The sequence below is a fragment of the Citrus clementina genome, unplaced genomic scaffold, assembly GCF_000493195.1.
Source record: "Citrus clementina cultivar Clemenules unplaced genomic scaffold, Citrus_clementina_v1.0 scaffold_9, whole genome shotgun sequence".
In the NCBI taxonomy this organism is placed as follows: domain Eukaryota; kingdom Viridiplantae; phylum Streptophyta; class Magnoliopsida; order Sapindales; family Rutaceae; genus Citrus; species Citrus x clementina.
The window spans coordinates 11,395,049-11,420,813 of record NW_006261964.1 but is presented as its reverse complement, the minus strand read 5'-3'; the positions used below and the strand labels follow the sequence as shown (position 1 = coordinate 11,420,813).

General features: G+C 34.2%; 2 protein-coding genes and 1 long non-coding RNA gene across 3 annotated transcripts in view; 1 reads left to right on the top strand and 2 right to left on the bottom strand.

Annotated features, from left to right (window-relative positions):
- Positions 1-6,921: 6,921 nt before the first annotated feature.
- LOC112099159 lies at positions 6,922-7,359 on the bottom strand. The gene has a single exon (XM_024186272.1). It carries the CDS (start codon positions 7,357-7,359, stop codon positions 6,922-6,924), a length of 438 nt encoding a protein of 145 aa, XP_024042040.1.
- Positions 7,360-12,075: 4,716 nt separating this feature from the next.
- LOC112100750 lies at positions 12,076-13,169 on the bottom strand. The gene is made up of 4 exons (XR_002907038.1): positions 13,052-13,169; positions 12,390-12,440; positions 12,246-12,312; positions 12,076-12,116 (listed from the first exon to the last, which is right to left on the bottom strand). It is a non-coding gene; the product is annotated as an uncharacterized LOC112100750 (long non-coding RNA).
- Positions 13,170-22,816: 9,647 nt separating this feature from the next.
- LOC18033184 (probable helicase MAGATAMA 3) overlaps positions 22,817-25,765 on the top strand; it is a 5,245-nt gene continuing 2,296 nt past the window's right edge. The window contains exons 1-3 of the mRNA XM_024186265.1: positions 22,817-22,942; positions 23,809-24,351; positions 24,538-25,755. Of these exons, the coding sequence (XP_024042033.1) occupies positions 22,817-22,942; positions 23,809-24,351; positions 24,538-25,755 (1,887 nt within the window). The remainder of the gene's footprint in view (positions 22,943-23,808; positions 24,352-24,537; positions 25,756-25,765) is intronic.

The window sequence follows — 25,765 nt, the reverse complement described above, 5'->3', positions numbered from 1 at the left end:
CTCAAAAATATAATAAATATTGTAGCTTATACTTTTACACCAAAACAATAAATAAGAAAGATTATAAAATATAATTCAAAAGTAATTGTATGGGTAAGATCAATCTAATATTCTATTGTCTCCTTCATCATTTTAATATCCACGACACACCTACCCTCATTCCTACACTATTAGATAATGACATATAAATTAAATATTATTTATATTAAGTCCTTTATTATTTTTATTATGACCATATTTGACGATATAAATGAATAATTATATTTCTTAAAAATTATTTGGCCAATATAATAAAAAAAATTGTCAGGTTGTATTACTTGGCTTGCAATTTGAATATTGCATGTACATGTTTTGGGCCTGGCTGACCTTTAAATTTACAAAATTAACCTGTAAGTTTTGAGAGTTTAAATGCATGGTAAATACCACTAATATGCTATGAATAAAATTTATTATCATTATAATTCCACAATTGTTAAGAAACGTTTAAAATAAAATAAAATTAAAAGATGAGTAGATATAGATATGGATTTAGATATTAAGATAAATTCAGACTTGCTCCAGATCCATCTTAGATCCACACATCGATATCCAAATCCAATCCAAATTCATTTTAAACCGATCCAAATCTGATCCGATTGGATTTGGATCACGTGGATCTTAGGTCATATCCAATCCATTATCATCCCTAATTTTATGACTAGTCTAGTAAGAGATAGTAAAGTTGTGATTGAGATGAGTTTTCGATTTTTTTTTTAATTCTATCTACCAAAATAATCAATAAATAATGAAGAATTAAAAGATGATAAATAATTGTCATTGTTGACATATGCTGTATATTTTTAATTACAAAATATAATGCTATAGATATGTAATAAAAAATATATATATATTGAGACCAGCCGACATAATTTCACCGCCACCCAAACTGCTACTTCTACATTGAGAAGTAATTTTTTTTTTTTTTTTTTGTTTAGGGAGAAATCTGCTGCAACATAGGGAGAATAAAGTCCCTCATGCATGAGGGAGTTTGTGTTGTCATTATGCTACGTGGCCCGGTGATGATAATATGTTGTCCCGAAGCTAAGAATAGGTAGGATCTCAATTTGAATTCTAATTAGTGTGACATTCATTTATTAGACAATATAATACTAATTTTATTAGTAATAAAAATTACTATCCTATGGATGGGTAACACATATAGTTGGGATATAAATTAAAATCAAAATATTGGAATGTCTAACACTATTATAAAGATAATTAAAAAATTCAGCAATCATAAGTTAAGCAAACAGAAAGATAAAAGAAAAGTAAAATAAATAGGAGAGGCGTCGAGGTGGGAAAAAAGAAAAAGGGGCAAAATTTAAAATTTTAATTTATTATTTTGTTGATATAGTTATATTATAATAAAAAATTTATTAGGACTAATCTAAATTAATTCTGTTATAAAATAATCCAGATTTTTATTCTCGCATAAGAAAATATCTATTGATTAATATTCAGGTAGGGACTCGAATCTCTATCCTTAAAATTATGTTTAGGTGATAAGAATCATTTTATTTAAACCTGTAGTAAACTATGCTTTCTTCACTTACTCCCTAGCCATGCTTATGATATTATATTTTAAGACCAATTTTTAAAATTTTTAAACTGTTTTGTTTATTTTAAAGGGTGTTCAAATTAATTTTAAGCACAAAATAACACAACCAAAACTACAAGTATTGCAAAGGAAACAAGGATTTTTATACATGGTGGCTTAGCCGTTAATACCAAACCCTCTTTTTATATTTCCAAACTCCAAAGTCTCTTGACCTTGACATCTAGTGGAAATAATAGTCAAAAGTAAACTTGTATTATTTTTCAGAATAAAGGTAAAATATTTTTTTAAGGGAAATTTACACTAATAGCCATAAAAATTTTGGCTTTTTCCATCTTAACCCCCCGAAATAAGTTTCTATCAACATTAGCCATGAAAGAACCTTTGAGACCAAAATACCCCTCTCTCTCATTTCTCTCCCAACACTCTCTTTCACCCATCTCTCCCAACCGAAGAAACTCCCATCATCGGCGGCAACAACATCTCTCGTCGGCGGCGGCTCCATCTCTCATCGGTGTCCGATCTACCATCTACAACCTTCAACAAAACTTAGGTTAGCCATTTTACTCATTTTCATTAATTTAAAATGAAATTTTAGAATAATAATGATTGTAGTTTGAGAATAATGGTGGTGGTGTTTGTGGTGGTTGTTTTGGGAGTATGTTGATTTGGGGATTTGTTTTGGGTGTGAGGGCGCGCGCGCGCCGTGCTGTCGCACCAAATCGGTGCGACAGGCAGCTGGCGTACCAAATCGGTGGGATAGGCAGCTGTCGCACCAAATTACAGTATTTTTTTTTACTTTATTTTCAAGTGAATTTATTTATTTTTGTTGTAAATGCAATGTAACAATGTTATAAATATTATAGATACATGACGAAATCAGAATCGTCTGATATCGAAGTAGGCAGGATGTATTTTCGTTATGCCAATCACTTTCCGGGTTGAATTTTGAGCATGTGTAATTTATCTTCGGTCGTAAAAACCATCGACGAAAAATTAATAAAGCGGTAGTTGAATATGTTCAAGAATGATATATTTGGGCATTTCTTGGAGTGTCGAAGTTTTCCATTTGGTGGAGTAATTTTGCACAATTTTTTATTGAGGCAAGTGGCCCATGAAGAAGATAGCCGTGAGGATCAGTTATGGTTTCAAATTGGTGAGCATTTGATTCGCTTGTCAATTGTAGAATGGTGTCTGGTTACTGGACTTTCATATGGTGTTGATACCGAACCAAGAGATAACAAAACAGTGGATAGGCTACGAAAAACGTATTTTTGTGGTGTGCATCGTAAGATCAATGTTAAGGAATTCGATGCATTTTTTAAGGAATTGAAATTCGAGGAAATGGATGATATGGACGCATTAAAGATTGCGCTCTTTATTTTGCGGACAGAGTACTAAATGTAAGAAAAAATCACTGTCAAATCAATTTCGATTGGCTTAACAAAGTTGATGATATACAGTACTTCCGAAACCGTCCATGGGGTCTTGTGTCGTGGGAAATGGTATACGATAGTCTTGACAATGCACTGTTCGAGAAAGACGAGAAATTTAAGACGACTCGGTTGAAAAACCCAGATCACAACATTGAAAAGTACAATCTTTACGGCTTTACGTCCGGGGTTCAGGTGCGTTGTTTTTTTTGTTTATTAATAAGTTTTATAGTATTAAATATTTGATAGATGTTTTAATAGGTTTTTCACTTTGGTTGTTGCAGGCTTGGATTTACGAAGCGATCGGAGGTTTTCTGTCAACATGGGTTGTGAAAACAAAGAAGAAGATTTCCCACATCGTGCAATGGAAGCCCATGGCGTCTTCGAGAATCAACTTTGCTGAGGTTTATTCGTTTTTCAACGACAAATCTCGTCTTGTAAGTAATATGTATTAGTTATTTTTTAAACTTTACTAAATTTAAGTTATGTATACTTACTTAAAATTTTCAATTGAATTTATGGCAGGGAGACGTTTTACAATCCCTTGAGCCAAATTCAAAGGAGAGTAGCAGAAAATATTGGCTCACTGTGAAGGATTACATGCCAAGCATTCCAGACTCGGTTCATAATAGGGGTGGCAAATTTTTCCGGACCCGGCCCGGACCCGGACAAACCCGGATTATCCGGTATGGGTTCAACCCGCACCGGATGCATTAACAATGCGGATCCAGGTTGTAATTTTTTAAACCCGGATATATTCCGGGTCGGGTCCAGGTTTAGGTGAACCCAGATCTCCGGAACCCGGACCCGGACTACCATTTATTTATTTATTAATTTTTATTACTAACTAAAAAATATATAAGCATTAAACAATAAATTGGGCAAGAAAAAAAAAAGCAAACAAGACAAACCCGCAAAACCCTAAAGCAAAACAAAACAATTGCACCAGCCGCCACCTTGTTGAGGGGAGGGAGGAACATAAGCAAAACAAAACAATCCCTCAATCTTTATCAGTTCATCTCTCAATCTTCATCTCCATCTCTCAATCTTCATCTCCATCTTCATCTCACTCATTCCCAGCGACCACCTCAAACCTCATCTCCCTCATCCCTAGCTACTGCCACCTCAATCTTCGTCTTCTTCATCCCCAACGACCAAGTTCATCAATACATCATCAATTAAATCATCTCAATTCATCATCCATTATTATCAAAAACCCAGCTCCACCATCATCAAATTCGGTCTCATCTCTCTCCAAAGAGCAAGCTTTGCTGCTAGTTGCTAACCCCTTCTTGCCGGCAATCATATTTTTCACTGGCCCATCACCGCCTTAGCTGCGAACTGAAATTTTCTTTTGTTTCTCTGTATTTCTCTTTTAATTTTTTGCTTTTGCTTAATTTCGGTAATTATTAATTTTTTTTCTTGTTGTTAATAGCCAAACGCAGCATCTTAGCACATAATATCCATATAATTGTAAATTTTATTATTGAAGTAAGCAAATTTGGTTGTGATCCCATGAATTCCTCCTATTGTTTTTTGCTTCTGTAATTCCAAAGAACCAAAAAGTGGCAAGTATTAAATCTATCTTCATCCAACTACCGAGTTTAAAACCAGCAATCCGAAAATCTGGATTTTTTCGGGTTGAACCCGGACCGGACCCGGAGCGAAATAATCCGGGTTTATATCCGGATCCGGGAGCGTAAATTGTCATCCGGGTTCGGAACCGGAAACGTTAAACCCGGACCCGGACCCGGACCCAAATTTTGCCATCCCTAGTTCATAAGGTCGGTTATAAATCTAAGTACTATAAATTTTTAATCGAAATTTTTGACTTTTCATTAATTAATTTTAAATGATACTCTATACAGCACCAACCCTCAATCAACGAGATGCCGTCAGTTTCAAGGCAATCAGACGAGCATGATGACATACCAAACCCAACACCAGAGCAGCGTCATGACACTTCTGAGGATGAGGTGGCTGTTGATGACCACCAGGAGTAGACAGACAACTCTGATGACGCACATAATTCTGAGGTTATAAATAATATACGATATTCTTCTTTTATTAATCATTATTGTTTTACTGTTATTCTAAAGTTTTACTTATTTTCTTTTGTAATAGTCGAGGACGAAGCAGTCTAATGATTACGTGCGACAATGGCTGGATAAGATTGATCGTAACGTGTATGAATTGAAGCCGGATTTAAAAGATTTTAAAGAAACCGTGGTTGGCTTTATCGACACATTTTCTAAACGTCCAAATAAGGATTTTCCCACTGCACGCTTGTATGCGGTGTGCAAAATTAAATTTAATAATTATGTTCATTTAACTTTTAATTTAATAGTTGTTTAATATGTTTATCTTGACGAATGGACAGGCCCCGGATGACTATGGAGTGTATACTAACGTGGGCAATCAAAATCTTTCTACGCCCACGTCATTGTATAGTTTCTACGAGGATGTTAGTGGGGAGAGGGTGCAGGTGTTCACTGAGGTGCCTCTGCCGTTAGTAAGTTCGGCCGCGCGTACATACTGTCGTATGTTTATAACAGTCCTTACATGATTCCTCCACTCAGGCGAGGAAAGAATGCCCGACCTATACCTCGACCCCAAATCATGGAGCATGCGATTGACATGAATACGACTGTAGATATAAATCCACTGAGAGGATTGGGGGATTCTAGTCTGTTTGCTGAGTTTGATCGATGGTTTGCTGGTGATATGACAATGGTTCGGAGAGTCCAGTACCCGCAGTCATTCTTTCAAATACTTTTGGGTTTAGCTTCGATAGGATGGCTAGGCGAGGAGGTAATTATATTTTCGAAGTTCTCTGAGTGTTGTGGATTTGTGTATCAATCTTTTCTTTTAAATCGTAATTTTCTGTTCCTCTACAGCATATTCACGAGTATTTTCGCTTGATTAGCTAGAAATAACGGCAGTATCCGAATGTCTTAGTTCAACGTGTCACACATACTGACACATTTTTTTGGGTAACGTGCCGACAAAACTTATAAATACCATTTTTTTAATTATCGCCTTTAAGTTTTGTTAATTTATACATTTCTTGGTTATCTATGTATTATGTGTTGTTGAATCAGTTATGGAACAATGGGGATTGTGCGATCGATTCATTAGTATTCAACGACCGCTTGAATTACTATCTTTGTGGCCGACAATACATAATGTCCAAATCAATGACGGATGTCGATATGGTATGTATTTTATTGCATTTCATATACAAGTTGTTGCTTTTTCTTGGTTGTTTATCAATTTTATATATAACGAACATGTTTTTCAATTTTTATATACAGTTACTCATCCCTGTTAACTTGGACGGCTCACATTGGGTACTGGCACGAGTAGACTTTCGGAAAAACAAAGTCTGGATTTATGACTCATTACTCACATGTCGCGAGGACAAAAGATACAAGTTGAAATTCAAGCCACTTGAAGTTATCCTCCCTCGATGGTTGGAATATGTTGGGTTCTACAACATCCGACCTGAGTTGCGGAGTGCCGACCCCTGGAAAGTTATTGCAGTTAAGAGTGCGCTACAACAAGTGCCCGGAACTGACGATTGCGGAGTTTTGTATTGAAGGCTACGATGTATTTAATGTTCGGGCTTAAATTAGATTTTAACGCTAGTCATGTCGAGTACTTTAGAAAGAAGATTGCGGTTGACATATTTAATGATGATATTGTATTGTAAACCGCTTGTAGTAATTTGAATGTTGAAACTTGAATTTTTATTCTAATTTGCGCACTTAAGTTTATATAATTTCAATGCTCACATTTAAATATTTAAAATAAAATAAAATTTCATGACATATAAGTGTACAATACACAAAAACCAATAATAGTTTTAACCAATGAATCATTGAAACAATACAACTAACTTCGAGTCGACGCAATGGGATTCTTACATCGCTTACGATTATGGCCTAGCTCATGACACCGCTCGCATCTTACAGTCTGCCGGTTAACGCCCTCACCAGCCGAGGGTATTATGAGCTCCTTACAACTGCCAGGTGGTGGTGCCTCAACTAGTAGGTATACTTGCATCTCCTGAATTTCATCTGGAACTTCCCAATCAGCCACATCGCCAACTGACTCCACTGGTTGTGCATAAGCCATCGCCAACCATTCTGTAGTGTAAAAGTCCGAGCAAAGGTTAATAAAATCAACCTGGTGTGTTAGACACGCCGCAATTGCATGAGCACATACAAGCTGATCAAGCTTAAACACTCTGCAGGAGCAAGTTTTCTTTTGCAAGTCAACCAAACCTTCCTTAAGCCTACCACCTATAACTTGAAATCGATGCGGAGACATCGACCGAACTATCATTCTTTCAGCTATAGTTCTCCTCTCAGTGATTATTTCATCCGCCTATGTTGTTAGCCGAGTACTCATTGATTCAGCCACAATTTTTCTATTATAAAACCATTGCTGCAATGTTTTCCTAAAGTGATCAACAAGATGAGTAATAAGAAATTTTCGTGGTTCCCTCATGAAAGAATTAACACTCTCCGCGATATTTGTGGTAAGTATACTGTACCTCATACCTTCAAACTGAGACCTTGCCCAATTACACGTACCGACATTATTTTCTAGGTAATCAGCCGCACCCGAGTGGATCATCTACAACCCTTCAAGTTGTCTCTTAAACTCCTCGTGGCCATATGCTTTTGCTGCATTAATAAAGGCAGGCTCAAATTCATCCCAAAGAGCTTTGGACATTCTAAACTGTGACTTAATGTTACCTTTCAAGTAGTAAAAACAAACGCCATGAGTTGTATTGTGAAATACTTTAAGAACGACTCTCCTTATGGCAGTGCATCGATTAGAGATAATTACCAACTTAGATCTATCGCCAATCACTCCGTGTAACTTCATCATAAACCATTTCCAAGCATCATTATTTTCGGAATCCATAATCCCAATGGCTAACGGATACAATTGATTGTTTCTATCAAGACATGTTGCCACGAACATGCTTCCACGATATAACCCCTTGAGATGAGTACCATCTACAGTAATGACAGGCCGAATGTACTGCATAAAACCCTTGATGGAAGATCTGAGTGCTACAAAATAGTACAAGAAATTACCATCTCCATCCTGCTCGAGGTGAGTGACTGTACCCTCATTCGCTGTAGTTAGTACGTGAGAGTATTTAAGGAGCAAGTGGTATGACTCTGCAGGGTTGCCTCGAACTATTTCAAGATCAACTTCTCTTGCCCGATATGCCTGCTGGTATGTTAACTGAACACCGTATTCTTGTTGCATATATGCTTTTATATCATTCTGAGTATAAATTCTCTTGTCTTGAATATATTTTTCTGCGATAATATGACCGACAACCCGGCTTCTTACTTAATGACGTCCATCAACCAATACCTCATTATGACAAGTGTGTACATTATCAATTCTTCGCACCACCCAAGGAACATTTTGCTCGTTCGAACTTCTAGTTGCTCGAATACGTCATTTACATGATTCCGAATAACAGTGAGCCTCGAAACGTGTCGTTGTAGACCGTGCAATCTTGAAATCAAACTTATCCCTAAAGGCAACCTTGCGTAGTTGTAATATAAACTCATTCTTCTCAGAAAATAGCTTATCCACACTGATATCATCTGAGTCACAACTGCTAACAAAGCTTGGAGCAAGACTTGTGAGGGGGTCAATTCTCCTTCTCGATCGAACTATAGGAGGAATAAGTCAATTGCCTTTGTTATTCACATGAATATTGTCTTCACACTCATCCTCATGCTGAAACGACGGAATATTTGAAGGACCGGCTTCTCTATCATCACTATCATTATTGAAATGAGTGCCCCTCATACTATTAGAAGGTTCTGTACAAGCATTATCCCCCTCTGTCTCATCATGAAGATCATCATTGTCCCGAAAATTATTATTGTGATACGGAGAATACCGTTGGTCCAACGACGTTGTTATTGGAAATATCGTTGCTCCAACATCCTGTAACGTAATGCTGTTATCATCAATGTTGTCATAATTGTTGTGGATTGGAGAGCAATATTACTGCAGCGATATTGTCTTTGGCAACACCTCTTCTTCATTATCGAGGCCAGACATATTTGCTCTAAACGAAGTTTCTGTATCGACATGTGGCTCAATACCTTTCCTCGGAACTCGAGGTGATGTGGTCACGAATATAGGAATGTATCCAAAATTGACTACATTGGATGCCATATGCAACACAACCCTCACCATTTCATCATCAAATATATTCATGGGCAGTGCACATATACGATATAATGTGTTACTAGACCTCAAAGTTGTCTTCATTGTGATACTATATTCATTAGGGTTTATTTGTAACACCTCGTATACTCTTGTCAATAACTGATCAAACAGATAATTTTTTCCAACCAAAAAAGCTCGATTTTTACCATTCACATACTCCATACGGCCATCCTCTAATGTCTCCCACCAACCATCGTAACACAATTCAAGTACAACTGAATCCATTAAGCCTGAAATTATAAAAAAATAAATTATTTGAGCCCTATCAAATTAATATAGTTTTAATGAATCTGCCTCTCCGTGTGACAGGCTGCCTGCAGCACCAAGTTTTGGTGTGACAGGTTCCCTGTCGCGTGAAGCTTCGTGCGACAGGCAGCCTGTCGCCAGATTCACCCACGACTCGCAGTTCACTGAAACTCTCGAGCAATTTGAGAAAATAACTTATACCACTATGTGATGCCGATTAGTGTTGGATCTGGATAGATTATGATCGGATTTCACTTTTATCGTTATCTTTTGCCGTCGTCGTTGGTTGATGATTCAAGAGTGGAAAGCTGCCTTTGGTTTGACGAAAGGGGAGAAAGAAAATTCGCTTTTGGTTTGTAAAGAAAGGTAATTTGGGTAGAAAAGCGTGTGTTTGGCTAATGTTGATAGAAAAAAATTAAGAGGGTTAATTATGAAAATAGTAAAAGTTTTATGGTTATTTTCATAAATTTCCCATTTTTTAACCTAAAGGAATTAAATATAAAGAAATAAAATAGGAAGACCTCGGGTCAACTACATTTCCATCTATTACTCTTTTTTTTTTATTTCTTTAGGTAAACTTTTAGGGAACCGACTGCCTTCCAGTGGGGGGAAGATACCCCTTATTTTGTCGTCATTTGCAACAGCCGTATGATATCTGGGCACATGATCTAATGCCTCCAGTTTGATAGCTTTAATTATGTTTTAAATTGGCAACCGGTTAAGACGGGTTACGTGGTACTTTAGGGTTTTAACAAATGTTCGTGCAATTTGAGGCAGCAAAAAAACTGAAAATAACAGCAGAGTTGGCCATATTGGCTGTGAATTATCTACGTTGGTGAGTTGAATAACAGAACCTGTTAGAAATTTCCGATAATTTTGTATGTAATGATTAGGTTAATATTATGAATATAGAGAAGTGGCAAGATAATTGCACCTATAAGTATAGCAGTGGCAATTAGTTATTTGAAAATACAAAATCATCAAATTTGGAAATTGTTATTTGTAATGAATGCAATTCGTTTGCTTTGAGCTTAGACGAAGTAGAAAATCGAAAGTGATGTTCAAACCAAAAAGATAATGTGTAACTTTGTCCAAGAATGAAGGTAGGTCAAAGTGAAAAGCAGAAAGCATGCAATATAGAGATTACTAAGGAAACTGTAGTAGATACCAACGTTGCAGAAAGAAGTAGAAAAGAAAGGAACTTTGGATTCATCAGCTTTTTGTAACTTAAAGGTTGCTTATGTTACAAGAGGTCTCTCATATAAATTCCATGAGAACTCAATGACTTCCAACTTCTCAAGAACTTGAATCGATGTCAATCGCCGACTTACCCTTTACATAGAAACCAACAATGCATCCCAGTCAATCATTGTCTATCACTTGCCTATGCAAATTTCAAAGGCCAGGATACACGGGAGCCATAATAAATTTCAACAAAAAATCTCCCGTACCTGTACTTACTCATAATTAACTCCCTTCAAATTTTCACAAATCTTCACACTTATCCTTTGCAACATCATTATACACTGAAATGTTCATTACAAGCAAACCAGTTAAAATTTTACGAAGTAACACAAATGAATTACAATAGTAAAATGCTAATTTGCACAACTGTTTTCCTATTTCTTCCCCACATGACAGATTTTGATCAGCTTCTTATAAAAAATTCCCATGTGGGTTCGAACTTCATTCAACTGTCACGAAATGCCAGATAATTCCCTATACAACAGGACGCTATCAGCAGCATTATTCGTCAATTGGGGATGATTAAATTCATTATGAGGCATGACAATAACCTGGCTCATACTTTGATCTCCTTCAACAATGGAGCCCTAGTTGCTCTCCTGCTGTGCAAGGAATTTGTCTACAGATAGACCTTTTGCATTGACAGCTTATGAAAATCCACAGTTACAAATCTAAAACAATGCCTACCAACAAAAAGCAGTGTCATTTCACCATTCAGTTTTATTTTATAGTGATACAGATTAACAAAGATCTCAATGGACAAGGTAAAGCGGTTAAACAGATTAAGTATGACAATGCAACCCATTATAAAGGCATTTTCTATATTCTTTCCATAAAACACATTGTCCTACATATAACATAATGCATACCTTAGCAACCAAACTCCTTCAAATCTTTTTGCTCTTCCAATTAAAATAATGAAATGCAAATGACTAAATAGCTTTCTCAAAAACTATATTTTAATTATCTTTTGACTAATAACATATGCACTCGCGACTCAAGAAATAGATAACCAAAAAACATGATAGACTAAGATAAAAAGCAACAGTATTCATTAAGGCATTAAGAAAGCAACCATAAGTATAACGAAAGTGAAAGGTCGTATCATGCATTACAATATTGCTGCAATGCAATCTACGTACACAAAGATGACATTTGTACCCAAGCATGCAGCAAATACGCTTGCAGGTCAGATCTCTCCAGTGGATCACCAACCTATGCACTACTTTTTCCGTAGAGACATACCTCTTCAACCAAAATAAAGACATTGCCTTCTAATAATGACCAAGCCACGACATAAACTGACATAAGAAAACTTCAATCTGCAAATGCACAATCAAAACTTCCTTTGTAATGACATATTTTAGTACGTACAGACTAAACAGAAGTCCAATGATGGGAATAATAATAGAACAACGCAATGAATCATCTAATTACAAATCCATTATCACCTTTTGCGACTCCAACTATATTGCAATGTTTAGTTGCTTCATCCTAGAAATGGCGGAACCTTCCTGTCTGCAAATGCAAATATTGGTATAAAGTCGTGACATTTTATGCATGTCTATCAACATACTTATAGGATAAATGCATACCTTTAACTATGGAGAGAAGACAATCAGTGTCTTCAACTACTTCTCCATTTCCTGATAACAGAAATTAATAGGTTATAGTATAAGTAACCAGCAGAATAAGCCAAATAGCACAAGAGCAACAGAGAGAAAAGCATTTCTGCCACCCACCAGCTGATAGACTGAATAAGGACACGTCATAATTATTACAATGTCTAACCATTCAGTCAGCTAAAATAATTTATTGAACGTTGTATCCCACTCTATGCTTAAATGAATAGAAAAATATATGTAAGTATTCACCATACAAATGCATCATGGTAGGAACATTAGTCCAAAGGGAACAACTACAGGGAAGTGACCTCAAGTGATGATAAATCAATCATACTTAAATGAGGATGTGTTAATGCATAAGCAATTGCCAAACAATATGTCTTTATGGCAACGAGATTTCATAAATTCAATTTCCAACAGAATAAACAACAAAAACTCGTTTGTCAAATTTCCTACGCAACAACCTTCTCTATCTTAAAGGAAACAGACAAAGAATCAATAGAAACATACTAAACCTAAGCAGAATGAAGCTTACGATTAAACTCTTCATACAGTCTATAACATGCAAAACCATTTACAACATCACCCAGAAGAACCATAATCGGCGCCCAACATAAATCCCAAATATTTACCTTTTAGTTCATGTAATCGGCGTCCAAACGCGGCCGATCGATCACCGAATTTGGGTTGTTGGCATGGATATGGCACTGTTTTTACCACAATGCCACAGTCACAGCCGACGCAGTGCTTCCAATTGATGCGCACACTTTTCGAATTAACATTATTTTTTTTTCTTATTTGGTTAGTCACACTGTTTTTACCGGCCACACCATTTATATTATTTTATTACCTGTCCATTTTTCAGTCATTGGATTTCACTACTCTTCAATCCGATGGCCAGAGCAAAAGACGACAAAATAATAGGTACTTTCCAACCGGTGGAAGGTAGTTTTGGCCAACTTTAAGTTACTCTTTTGCTAATTGACCGCTTGTTATCTTTAAAATTCTCAAAATATTTCTATTTCTGTTCAAAAGATAAAAAATAAAATAAAGGTAGGCTAATGATTTTTTTTCTTTTATTTTTTTGTCTTCTTAAAAAAAATAGAGAATAAATTAATATTTTTAAAAGTAACATAGTGATTTAAAAATGGTCAATTTATAAGGGGTAACACGAAGTCAATCAATTTTCTTTTAATGGTCAAATTATTTACACGCCATGAGACACTTTAGCCTCAAATATAATAGAGAAAATGTAGAAGAGCTTAAGACTCAACGCTTAGTTAGGACAACGCCTAATGATATAAAAAATAATATAAAAACTGAATTTCTTACAACTAAAATGAAAAATAACTATATACACTAAGATCTAGTAAGATGTTAAAGAAAATTACATGTTTATAATTTATACAGAGTACTCTATTAGCCATTGGGTTTCACAAATAAATGTGACTACTGGCTTTCTCATTTTGTAATAGCTTGTGATAATGAAGCGACATTGGATTTTCACTTGCCAAAAGTACTGTGATCATAATCTTCCTTAACACCACGAAGTTACATTTACACACTCATTATTTTCAAGTTGAACAATGGAAACCACTCAATTAACTAATTGTGTAACCAAAATTGGTTTGTGTGAGTAGTTCGACACTCTCACTCCTTAAGAGAGGCTAGGGGTTTAAGCCCCGCTCTCGTATGGAGTCATCATTTTGACCAGTACTTTACCCTTTACGCGCCGACCCGGTGCGAGCGGGAATTAATATGAGTTGTGGTACAAGCTTAAAGGTGCCTCCCACAGTTGGGGCTCACTCAAAACTACCCGGTGGTTTAGACCAAAAAAAAAAAATTATAAGTTGATTAGATCCATATTTCTTCCTTAAGTCATGAAGACTTGTATCCGTACGAGTGTAGCTTTCTTCCATTGGAAAAAGTGTTAGTCTTGCATCACGGGCGAATTCAAAAGACCATTATTTTTCTTTTAAATGCACTCCAAGTCCTTTTGAAAGAGTTAAATAAAACAACATCGATATTCACAAAAAGCTTTGCACAAAACGATCCATTTTGTGCCAAGTATAAAACCCAATTGTACGTGCAAGCAACAACACCACACACACACGCAATAGCAACAAATTTCCGCTCTTTTCTCCATCGCATGAATTTAAATTGCCCTGAGATTCATTTTATCCGTCACAAGTGGAAACACATGTTTCCAAGGCTCGTTCCAGTGCTTAACAACTGAATTCACTACCACCAAAGTTGGAAGCACATATCCAAAAAAATTGTGTGATGATTTAAGCACTAGAACGAACCTTGGAAACATGTGTTTCCACTTGTGACGGATAAAATGAAGGGCAGTGCAGGTTATGTTAAAATTGAAGGATTATAATGGGGTACATATAGATGCGAAGGCTATTGAGGATTATAAGTTAGTTTTTGAATTCCTCACATGTGTTGAGGCAGGTGGAGTCTGCTGATTTGCAGAGATCTTACTTTGGGAACTAGCTTGAGAATGCTATAAAAGATGCTACCAATGTGAAATTTAGGATCCCAAACACTTGTCGATATTGAATCATTTGAGGTTTTATTTGTCTGAGATGATCCAAAATTGCATAGGATTGTGTTCTTGGATGATGATATTGTGGTACAAAGGACCCAACATGGTTGTAAAAAACTGACATGGATGGGAAAGTGAATGGGACAGTGGAGACTTGTATTGTTTTTGGATCTTTATTTATTTAATATAGTTTTCTACAGTGACTTAAAACAACCTGCTACTTTAATTAACCATTGACTCATCTCAACCATTCGCTAAATTCAGTTTACATCCGACGGCAGTGCTAAATGAAGATAAAAAGTGTGGTATATTACAATTGTTGCAACATAGGCGAGTCCTTATATTTAATAAGCACCAATGACATCTTTTTAAAAAGCGGGCAAAGTGGAAAGCTCAATTTGGAACTTTTTTTTCTTTATTCTTTTCTCATCTGATTCCTTTTAAGGATTCCTCGCAAGAGTCTGCCTTTTTCTTTTGTACGGACACTTTCTTGCTTGTGAAGTAACTTCATTTTGTTTTAACACGTAGGGGTATTAAAAAAAATTGTTTTCCATTTAAAAAAATAATAATAATAAGTTGTTTTGAGGATGGATTTCTAAAGGTGACCTTGAAGCGGGTTCCTGACATTGTGGTGGTTATTTTGGTTATAAAGAGAGAGAAGAAATGATGATGGACGGTGAAGCTAGTAATAGTGGCAGCAAGAGAATAAAATCTATCAGGCACATACGATTTTTTTAAATAAATTTTATTTAAAATATATATTTGGATTATATATGTATGTTTATATTGTTTAAATAAATTTTATTCAATATTATGTTTATTTTAATCATTCATATTTTCACACTAGTTTAACAATATAATCTACTAAGTTAATATAATTGTTTTTAAAACTCAAATTATTTTTAAAAATAAATTTTAACAGGTTTTTAATTAATTCTCTTTACAATTAATTATTTCTATAACACAACTAACAAAAATTATTTTATAAACTACATAAATTGACCCGAAGTCATAGAAACTCAAGCTTCACTCTTCTCTTTCAAAATTATGAAATTAATAGTAATAAATTATTTATTTTAAATAATGGGCTCATTGTGTGGGGTTATTGACAACATATTTAGTTTTTGCATTCACAACAAATATTAAAATAATAGAATATCTTAAGAAAAAACACAAATTTTGCGACTGGGATTTGTTCTTTGGTCTCGAAAGCCCTAACAGTAATTCTTACCACTGCAACACTTTGTTTGTTTTAAACGTAGCCAAAGTTTTATTTGTTTCTCTCATGAGGGGCTTAGGCTATCTTTAAAAGGAAAATTAATGAACTAGAATGGTGGCATTCGATTATGATTCAATAAAATATAAATCTGAGGAGGTTGAAACATAAAATTTACTTAAATAAACGGTAAATTTCATTGACAAATCCTTATGTTTCAATTCGAGCCATAACATATAGAGATGGCAGAATTTGTCACAACACAGATAAGACATGATTTTTTTGGGTTTGCATTGACATAAATTTGCACAACATGACATGAGTAATAATCATGTTGTATTTATTTATTTATGAAACATATATCAATAATTATATGGTAATATTATTGAAAAAACAACTATATATATATATATATATAAGTTTTCCAATTAAGGATCCCTAACTTTAATAAAATCAAGGATTAGTTAAAAGACAAAAAAAATTAGATTTTAATACATTACATGATAAAATACAGTGCATTCACTACTACAAAAATGACCTTCATTGACACTTAGTTATTGACACTTTACAAAAAGTGTCAGTAATTATGTACATATGCACCATTTTCCGCTTTTGACAAATAGGTATTAAAGGTTATTGATACTAGTGTGTCAGTAAATTAAACATCAAAGATTATTGATACTAAAGTATCAGAGATAAAAAAAAAATCATTAAAACTTGTTTTAGTTCCGATTCGAACCTAAGACCTCTAAGGTTTAAAACTTTAACATTTAGAGCACAAACCATCGAACCCTGTTGAATCAAGCCCAAAACAACATTTGATAATATTTACAAACAAAAATTGTAAATAGCTACAGCACAAAACCTATACTTAAGATTTTTCCCCATCTAGCTATCGTTCCTAAACTCCATCGCTATCTTGCCTTTATCTTCCTCTTTCTCTTTCGTTTTCTTCTTGATCTCTTCTGTTTTCTGTTGTCTATTGGCAAATTAAGTTCAATTAATCCAAATAGATAATGAAAAATTAAAACTTTGTTTCCTTTTTTCCATTTTTCCAAATTGAAAAACGAACCAAAACCCTAATTGCTTGTTATAGAAGGGGCTTTTTCTCCAACTAAACATCTAGTGCCTCTACTGGGCAAGCAAGTAAAAACCACCAACAAGGGATGAAGTGGCTACCATAAGTTGCATATTCAAGTAATCTAGCTCGTTCTCCCTCACAAGCTAAGTTTGGAGAAAGAACTAAGGGGGTTGTCAGTTGGTAATGACTTAATATTTTATTTTTTTTCAATTTAATTGATGGATTTGTTTTAATTTAGCTTATGATTAATTTTTTTTATTTAATTTTTTGGGTTGTTTCAGATGTTGCGAAATTCTACCAATAGTGTGATGCTAATGGGTTTTGTCTTCCATATCTTTTTTCTTTTATTTAATTGTAATTTGAATTTATTTTTTTCTTATTTTTCCATATTTTCATTTACCGGTAGTCCAAAGTACAAGCATTTCTCTCTCTCTCTCTCTCTCTCTCTCTCTCTTTCTCTGTGACAGACCTAGCTCATTGGAGCTGGCTCGCCGTTGAGTCGCAGTCGTCTCTCTTTACTGCACTGGAGTTGAAGTCAGTACTAAATCGAAACTTCTGCTTACCTGTCAACACAATCCAAACCGTAGCTGCTGAAAATATCCAAAACCCACCCACAAATCGAGACCCAAATCTTCACTCACTCACCGCCGACACTCTTTACCACCAACAAACCCTTTATAACCCAAGAAACCCAAACCCTTGTCATGAGATAATACCCAAACCCTAGCTGCTTAAAATTAAGACATCCACTCTAACTTATTGTCGTGCCAAACAAACCCTAGCCACGCTATAATTCGCCATTTCACACACTAAAGAAAACACTTGCTATTGTTCAAAGATCACAGTTGATGAAACCAGGTGTGTCACTATTTTGTGCGACAATATATTTAGGATTAGATTTCATGGGCAATGATTCTGCCAAGAGAGGCAGTTCATCTATTATATATGGTGCTTGAATCGCACTTGATTCGCCGTAAGAAGTTGATGTGGTGAGACACTTGTTACTTCTGGATTTTGCTGGATTCCTATAATGAGGAAAAAAATAAAGAGAATTTGATTACAGTTTTTCAAGTTATGTAGTTTTCAATGCCAGAAAATTTGAGTTGTATATATAGTGAAATTGTCATTGAAATTTAGTTCTTAATTTGAATCACGGGCTTAAACATAAGCATTATATGTTTAAAAAAATACATCTTTTGTAAAGATTATCCCCAAGTCCTTGCTAATAGGAACCCTTATGCCTATATAACTCTCTTATGCTTTTCATGTTTTTTTTAATGACTCTAACATCTTTAATTTCTCTAATTCCAAGTTTATGATGCTTACAAAATAAAGCCAAATTTGTTATTGTTGCTCTCATAAGTTCATTTCTTCATGACCCACCATGCCTTTTTACCCCTGTTTTTGATTGGAAGTATTGAATTAATATATATTTGAACTGATTTAGTAAAAATCTACTCTTAACCTTGTTACTAAATAAAGAACTGATTTGTCTTATTACCTTCAGTTAAGCAGTGAATTGTTCACAAGTTAAAAGCAAGCCGCAAATGATTTTCTTGTCCATTCATTATTCATTTATAAGATATGCTTGCTGCTGGTGAAGGAAGGCCACATGCTAGTTGCTGCAAAATGGAGTTTGTAGGTGAATGTTTATGGACTAAAATATATAAGTGCTTAACAGTGTTTTGATTTTCAAATTTTATAGGTACATGAATTGAATTGCTATTTTGATTTGTGTAATGCAAAATCTGTTATCTTTTTTCCTCTACATGTTAAGAGTAGGTAGATTGGTAGTTGTTTCATGCATGGGTTATTTAAGTCTCTTGAAGATGTTCTGTGTAATGTGAAGCAAATGAGTACTTGGTTATGTTCATATGTTAGACACCAATAGTATGACTTACAAATGAGTGACAATTCGTAACTGACTTAGCAGTGAGGTGACTTGTAATGTGTACATGTTATATAGAACATGAGTGATAATTAGACCAATCTTCTATCTTTATCTTTATTCCTCTTCTTTTTGTTTTGTTCTTGAATGTAGGTAATCACATGCCTATTGCCATATTGTTCACTGTCTTCGAATTTTTTATGCCCTCCAATTGTTTGATAAAAAGCCTGAATGAATCTTGGCACTTCATTTCTGGCAGCCCATTTCTACATATGAGGAGCTAAGGAATATGGAGTTAAAGAGCTTGAGGAAAGGCTTATGGTTTCTACTTGAATCTATATCTATATTGTTTTATATGAATTTGGCTTATTGAAATTACATTCCAGTAGAATAATAAATGAATAATGAAATTTACTTTTGTGATTTTCAAAATGGATGGAGTAAAATAATGAATAGCTATCCTTTCCGTAAATAATTTTAATTTACAAAGGCAATACTAATTTATATATATATATTTCATACGAGGAGTTGTATAGTAGGCATAGGGATTGAGGCTTTGTATCTACATCAATATTTGCATTAAAGTGGTTAGTGTTGGTGTTCACAAGTTGTTTCGGCTTCAAAGATTATTATATAAGTTGAGTAAACAATAGTAATTCATATAATAATGTAGATCAACACTCGTTGAAATATCTTTTTTTTTAATTAGCATGATCTTCAAGATATTCAGTGTCTTCCTATATAATTTTGGATAAAAGAGTAATATTGTTGGAGCTCATTTAAAGCGCATAAAGTGTTTTGAATTGTTATCACATGGATATATGAAATGAATGATAATTAAGTAGTTTACAATTTAATTTTTGGTAAATAACTTGTTGTTTTAAAATTAAAGTTCAAGGGAATTGATGAATACGCCATGAAAGAGGTCTCACGACTTCGTGATCAATGGGCTACGTATGTTGTCAAGTTAATTACAACTTGTAATCATGAGGTAATGTATGACTAATTTATGATTATTTTTGCTTTTAAATTTCAAGACTTATTTTTTTGTGGTGTACTATTTGATTTAATGTACTTGTAGGTGGGAAAAAAATGAAGCCACGTACGGATATTCAATGACATTATTGAGCATATTCTTGTTGGTTAATGTTTTTGAAACTTGATTTTGTACTTTGTTATTTAAAACATGTCCAAAACTTAATATGGTACTTATTTTTTTTCTTTACCAAACAGTGGTGTAGTTGAATTATGTTAATTTAAGTGATGTATTTGCGATGTTTATTATGTGAATTGTGTTGCAAGATTTAGTATATTTAATATATTCTAGTTTTTTATGTAAACAAGACGAAAAATATAATTAAATAAAAAATATATTATTACCAAATGCAGCATAACATCACTAAATACTAATACATAAATCACTAACATGTAAATAATATTATTAAATATTAAAATCATTGTGTTATTTTTTTAATGATACTATAGTTATACAAATTACTGACATATAAATAGTATTATTAAATATTAACACCATGGTGTCATTATTTTGGTGATACTATAATGACAGGAATTACTGACACAAAAATCACTGACACTAAAAATTAGTATCAGTGTGTTCTGACTTGAGCATTACTGACACAATTAACAAGTGTCAGCAAAAGTCATTACTGACACTAAATTGGTGTCAGTAAAACTCATTTTTTTAGTAGTGATTGGAGTCTGTGTTTATTTTATCTTTTAGCTAATTCCTGACTTTATTAAAGTCAGGGATCCCTGATTGAAAAACTATTATATATATATATACTTAACACAAAATTAATTAATTATTCGTATCATAAATCATAATCTTATTCTATCGTAAACTTATATTCATGTGATGCTAAACTATTTATGACGTCCATAAGAATAATATTGACATATATTAGCTATTTTTAAATTTTTTTTTATAAAATATGTTAAAAAGGTCATAAATGTGTTATATTTTAATTATCGTAAACTATTTATGTCTAAAAAGGTCGCATCATATTTGCTTAAATTTGACACAATAAGAAGAAGACATGATACAAATATGATATGATAATAACACAAATACAAAGCCTGAACTCTGGGCAACGTGAAGGAGTTGAGGAGGAATAGTGGGAAAAACTATATTACCATGAAAATTTTATATTTTTAGACACTTTTTGGACGATGTCCAGAAAACTTCGCAAGGGAAAAAGGCAACTTAAATCCCCAAGATTTGGGAAAATAGTCATATAAACCTTAAGTTTTTAATAAGGGTTTTTGATCATAATATCATTTATAGATAGATAGTAGCTAACAAATATCATAGTATCATTTATAGATAGTAGCTAAAAAATTGACTTTAAATTTAGTTTAATATAATACAAGATTTTAAATCATTTAGAATATTTTTTAAATATTGAAATTATTTTAAAATGTATCTATTGGACATTTATTTTAATATTATGTTTTTATTTATTATAAAACATTAGAGTCATTTTTTTTTTTGAGTTAATAGAGGCACATGATATTATAGTTAAAAAAATGTTTTGGTGTCCCTCGTTGAAAACTTGGATTTTACATGACTATTTTTCCAATCTAGGTGTAGATGCACTTTTCCCTTTGGTAAATAACATTGTAAAAACTGAAAATAATACCGCCAAAACTAAAATATTGCAGCAAAAATTAGGACCTTTTTTATTTTTTATTTTTGATATTTAACATACTTTTATGGTAGCTTAGCCCTTGATGCCAAACCCTGTAAAGTTTCCAAAAGTCTCTTGGCCTTGACGTCTAATGGAAATAATAATCAAAGAAACTAAGTACTTTAAAAAAAAATAAAAATAAAGTAATTAAATATAAAAAAATAAGAAGACCCGGAGTCAACCAAATTTTCCATTTGTTCAATAATTTTCTTTGGACCTTGTTGGGTTAATGTATCTTACGTAACTATATAGCTCAACAACCATCATTTTCTTTAGTTACAGAATCTGAAAACAACTTTCTTTGTCAACTTTTCTTTAATAACATCTTTACAGAAAGCATTTATTAACCATTGTGTTCCACAAATAAATGTGACTATTGCCTTTCTCAATTTGTGACAGTATTTGTAAAATGAAGCGACATTGTTGAATTTAGACTTACGAAAAATGCTTGATTATAATCTTTCTTATCATCATCGTCATATGAACTTTCATCCTTTATTAAATAAAAATTAAATGCTACGATTATTTTTCATTCTTTCCTATGTGAACATTCATCCTTTCCTATGTGAACATTCATCCTTTAGTGGAGAAATGAAAAACGAATTAATGGGATTTCCAAAGCAAGTACAAATAATTGATATATGTTTAAAAAAAAATGAAAATGAAAAGATTGAATGAATGAAGACCCTTTAGTTCACTCGGCTACAGTGTGTAAGCCTTTTCTTTTCTGTTTCCTTTTATTAAGGTTTCTTCTGTTTGTTAAACGATTTTCAAGAGCCTTTTACTTTTGTAGTATGCCACTTGCTTTCTTGTGAGGTAACTTCATTTTGTTCTAGCACGTAGGGTACTTTTTTTCTTTTTAAAAAAGTTATTTTGAGGATTTAATGGGGCGATTTTGAAGTGGATTTTTAACATTGTGATGTTATTTTGATTGAACAGAGAGAAAAGAAATGATGGAAGGTGACGCTAGTAGTAGCAGCAAGATGAAGAAAGCAGTTCCCAATGACTATGGTTTCATTGATACTATATTTTCTTGGTCTCTTGAGGACATTTTTGATCAAAATCTTTTTAAGGACAAGGTTTGTTTTCTTCTTCATTTTCACCCTCATCTCTCAGCCTTCTGAATAATTTTTTATATAGATTCTTGATGATATTAAAGGTTTGCCTATGTTATTGTACATTTATACAATGTTTCTATTTTGGAGTTGAGACTTGATTCTTTGTCATTTTGACCATTTATAGTATGTAACTACATAATAAAAATTAGAACCTCATGCTGATGATACATGTATTGTAAAATCCTTCAAAGTTTGGAGCTAATCAGTTAGTTTACCGTTTATCTTCCCCCCCCCCCCCCCCCCCCCCCCAATTTAAAAAAATGGGGGGGGGGGGCAAAGCTAAATCGTTTTTTACTTTTCTATCTTTCCCTGGATTTGAAATTAGGTGGCTTACCTTGAAAGCCACTCGGCGAGACACTGGGGTTGTTTATGTTTAGTTACTAGTTTGTTTGCTATCTTAATTAGGTATGCTTTGGCCGTGATTGGACCACAATAGTTTCTCCTGTATTTAAATTATGTGGAACTAATTTTGAGATTAAAAGAAGGCGGGAGAATATAAGCTGTTATCAAAATCATATTGCTTATTAAATGTTTGTGAATGCTTTTGGATCAAGTTTCTTGGGCTTAGCGTTTAACTATTTCCTATTGACAAAGTTATCTTCAGTGATTGTAGCACGAAGACAATAGATTGCTTATGCAAACTTCTGTGATTCTCCATTGTGGCTGTTGCTGTACATGCTCTAACATCCACTTGTGTTTTCTGGCTCTGACGTTGTGCTATATTTTAAACCTGAGATTCTTTGAGCTGTTCTCTTCATTTTAAGTCTCTGCTAGCTAAGTTTGTCTTATATCCAATTATACACTAACTGCTGTTTCATTTCTTCTAGGTGGAACAAATTCCACTATCGTTTCAGTCTGTCAATCAGTATTTTGAGTCATTTGTTTTCCCCTTGTTGGAAGAAACACGAGCCCAGCTGTCCTCAAGCATGGAAAAAATTTCAGAAGCTCCTTTCGCTCAAGTGGTTGATCTTGAGGATTCCAAGCCATATGGAGCGATGTTGTCTGATGTTAAGGTTGATTACTGGAGGAACAGATTCAGTAATTATAGCAAAGAGTCTTACAAAGTACTGCCAGGGGATATTTTAGTTCTAGCCGATGCTAAGCCTGAAACTGCTTCTGATTTGCGGAGGGTGGGAAGGATGTGGACTTTTGTATCAGTCACAAAAGTAACAGAGGACAAGAATGAAAGTGATACTACTTCCACTTCGTTCAAAGTAAAGGCCTCAAAAGAAAACCAAATTGATGGTGCCAATAAATCACTGTTTGCAATTTTCTTGACAAATGTTTCTTCTAACACAAGAATATGGAACTCCTTACATATGTCTGGAAATTTAAAGATTATCAAGGAACTCTTATGCACTGATTCAGTGGTAAGTGTTTCAGATTGCATCCACTGGTATGAAACATCCTACTTTTATATGAGGGAATGTGTGATGAATTGAATGTAATGTAGTTTCAAATTAGGATAACATGAATGACTTTTAGGGTCGTTCAATGTAATTATGCCTTCTGACATTTACTGTTGATTGATTGCTAAACTTCAATCTTGCTGTCAGGTTAAAGAAGATTGTGAACTCTGTCCTGTGCAAAGTGATGGCATCTGGAATGATATATTTGGTCCTAGTTTATCTTCTACCCTGAATGATTCACAAGCACAGGCTGTTTTATCTTGTCTTCGTCGTACACATTGCGACCACAAGGCCACTGTTGAACTTATATGGGGCCCACCAGGGACGGGGAAAACTAAAACTGTGAGCATGCTGCTTGTTTCCCTCTTACAAATGAAATGTGGAACCCTTGTTTGCACCCCAACAAATGTTGCAATTATGGAAGTTGCCTCGCGTGTTGTGAAACTGGTGAAAGAATCAGTAGAAGGAGATCCTGGAAGAGACATTCTGTTTTTCCCACTGGGAGAGATTCTCTTATTTGGAAATAATGAGCGTTTAAAAGTTGATTCTGGAGTTGAGGAGATATATTTGGACTATCGTGTTAAGAGGCTTGCTGATTGCTTTGCACCTCTTACTGGTTGGAGACATTGCTTTGCTTCCATGATAGATTTTCTTGACGATTGTGTTCCTCAGTATCATATTTATATGGAAAATGAATCGATGAAGCAGAGTGAAGATATTAATGGAAACGAAATCAAAGAGAAAGAATGCAGGAAGGATGCTGAAGTGAGCAAGGTAGAGATCAAAACATTTCTTGAGTTTGTGAGAGAAAGATTTAAGTGTACTGCAGCTCCACTTAGGAGTTGCATTTTTAACTTAGGTACTCATTTACCCAAATCTTACATTGGGGAAGATAATTTTCAAGTCCTGGGAACTGTTATAAGTTTACTTGATTCTTTTGAAACCTTGTTGTTTGAAGACAATATGGGTTCTGAAGACCTTGAGGAACTTTTTTCACATTCAGTAGATGAAGATTTCTCAGAGTCAATTGTGGATATAAAATACATGTTGCACGAGAGAAGAAGCAAATGTCATTCTGTTTTAAGAAAACTCTGGAATTCTTTTAGCAGACTCAACCTTCCAAGTGCTATGAACATAGGATTACTTAAGGATTTCTGTTTTACAAAGGCTTCCTTAATTTTTTGCACTGCATCTAGTTCATATAAGCTGCATCGAGTGGCAATGGAACAGCTGAAGTTTCTGGTCATTGATGAAGCTGCACAGTTGAAGGAGGTTGAGTCTGCCATACCTCTAAAGCTCCCGGGTATACAGCATGCTATCCTCATTGGTGATGAGTGCCAATTGCCAGCGATGGTTGAAAGCAGTGTATGTTATT

Excerpts from the sequence above, each read along its gene's own strand:
- LOC112099159 (XM_024186272.1), bottom strand. The coding sequence starts at position 7,359 with ATGTCTCCGCATCGATTTCAAGTTATAGGTGGTAGGCTTAAGGAAGGT.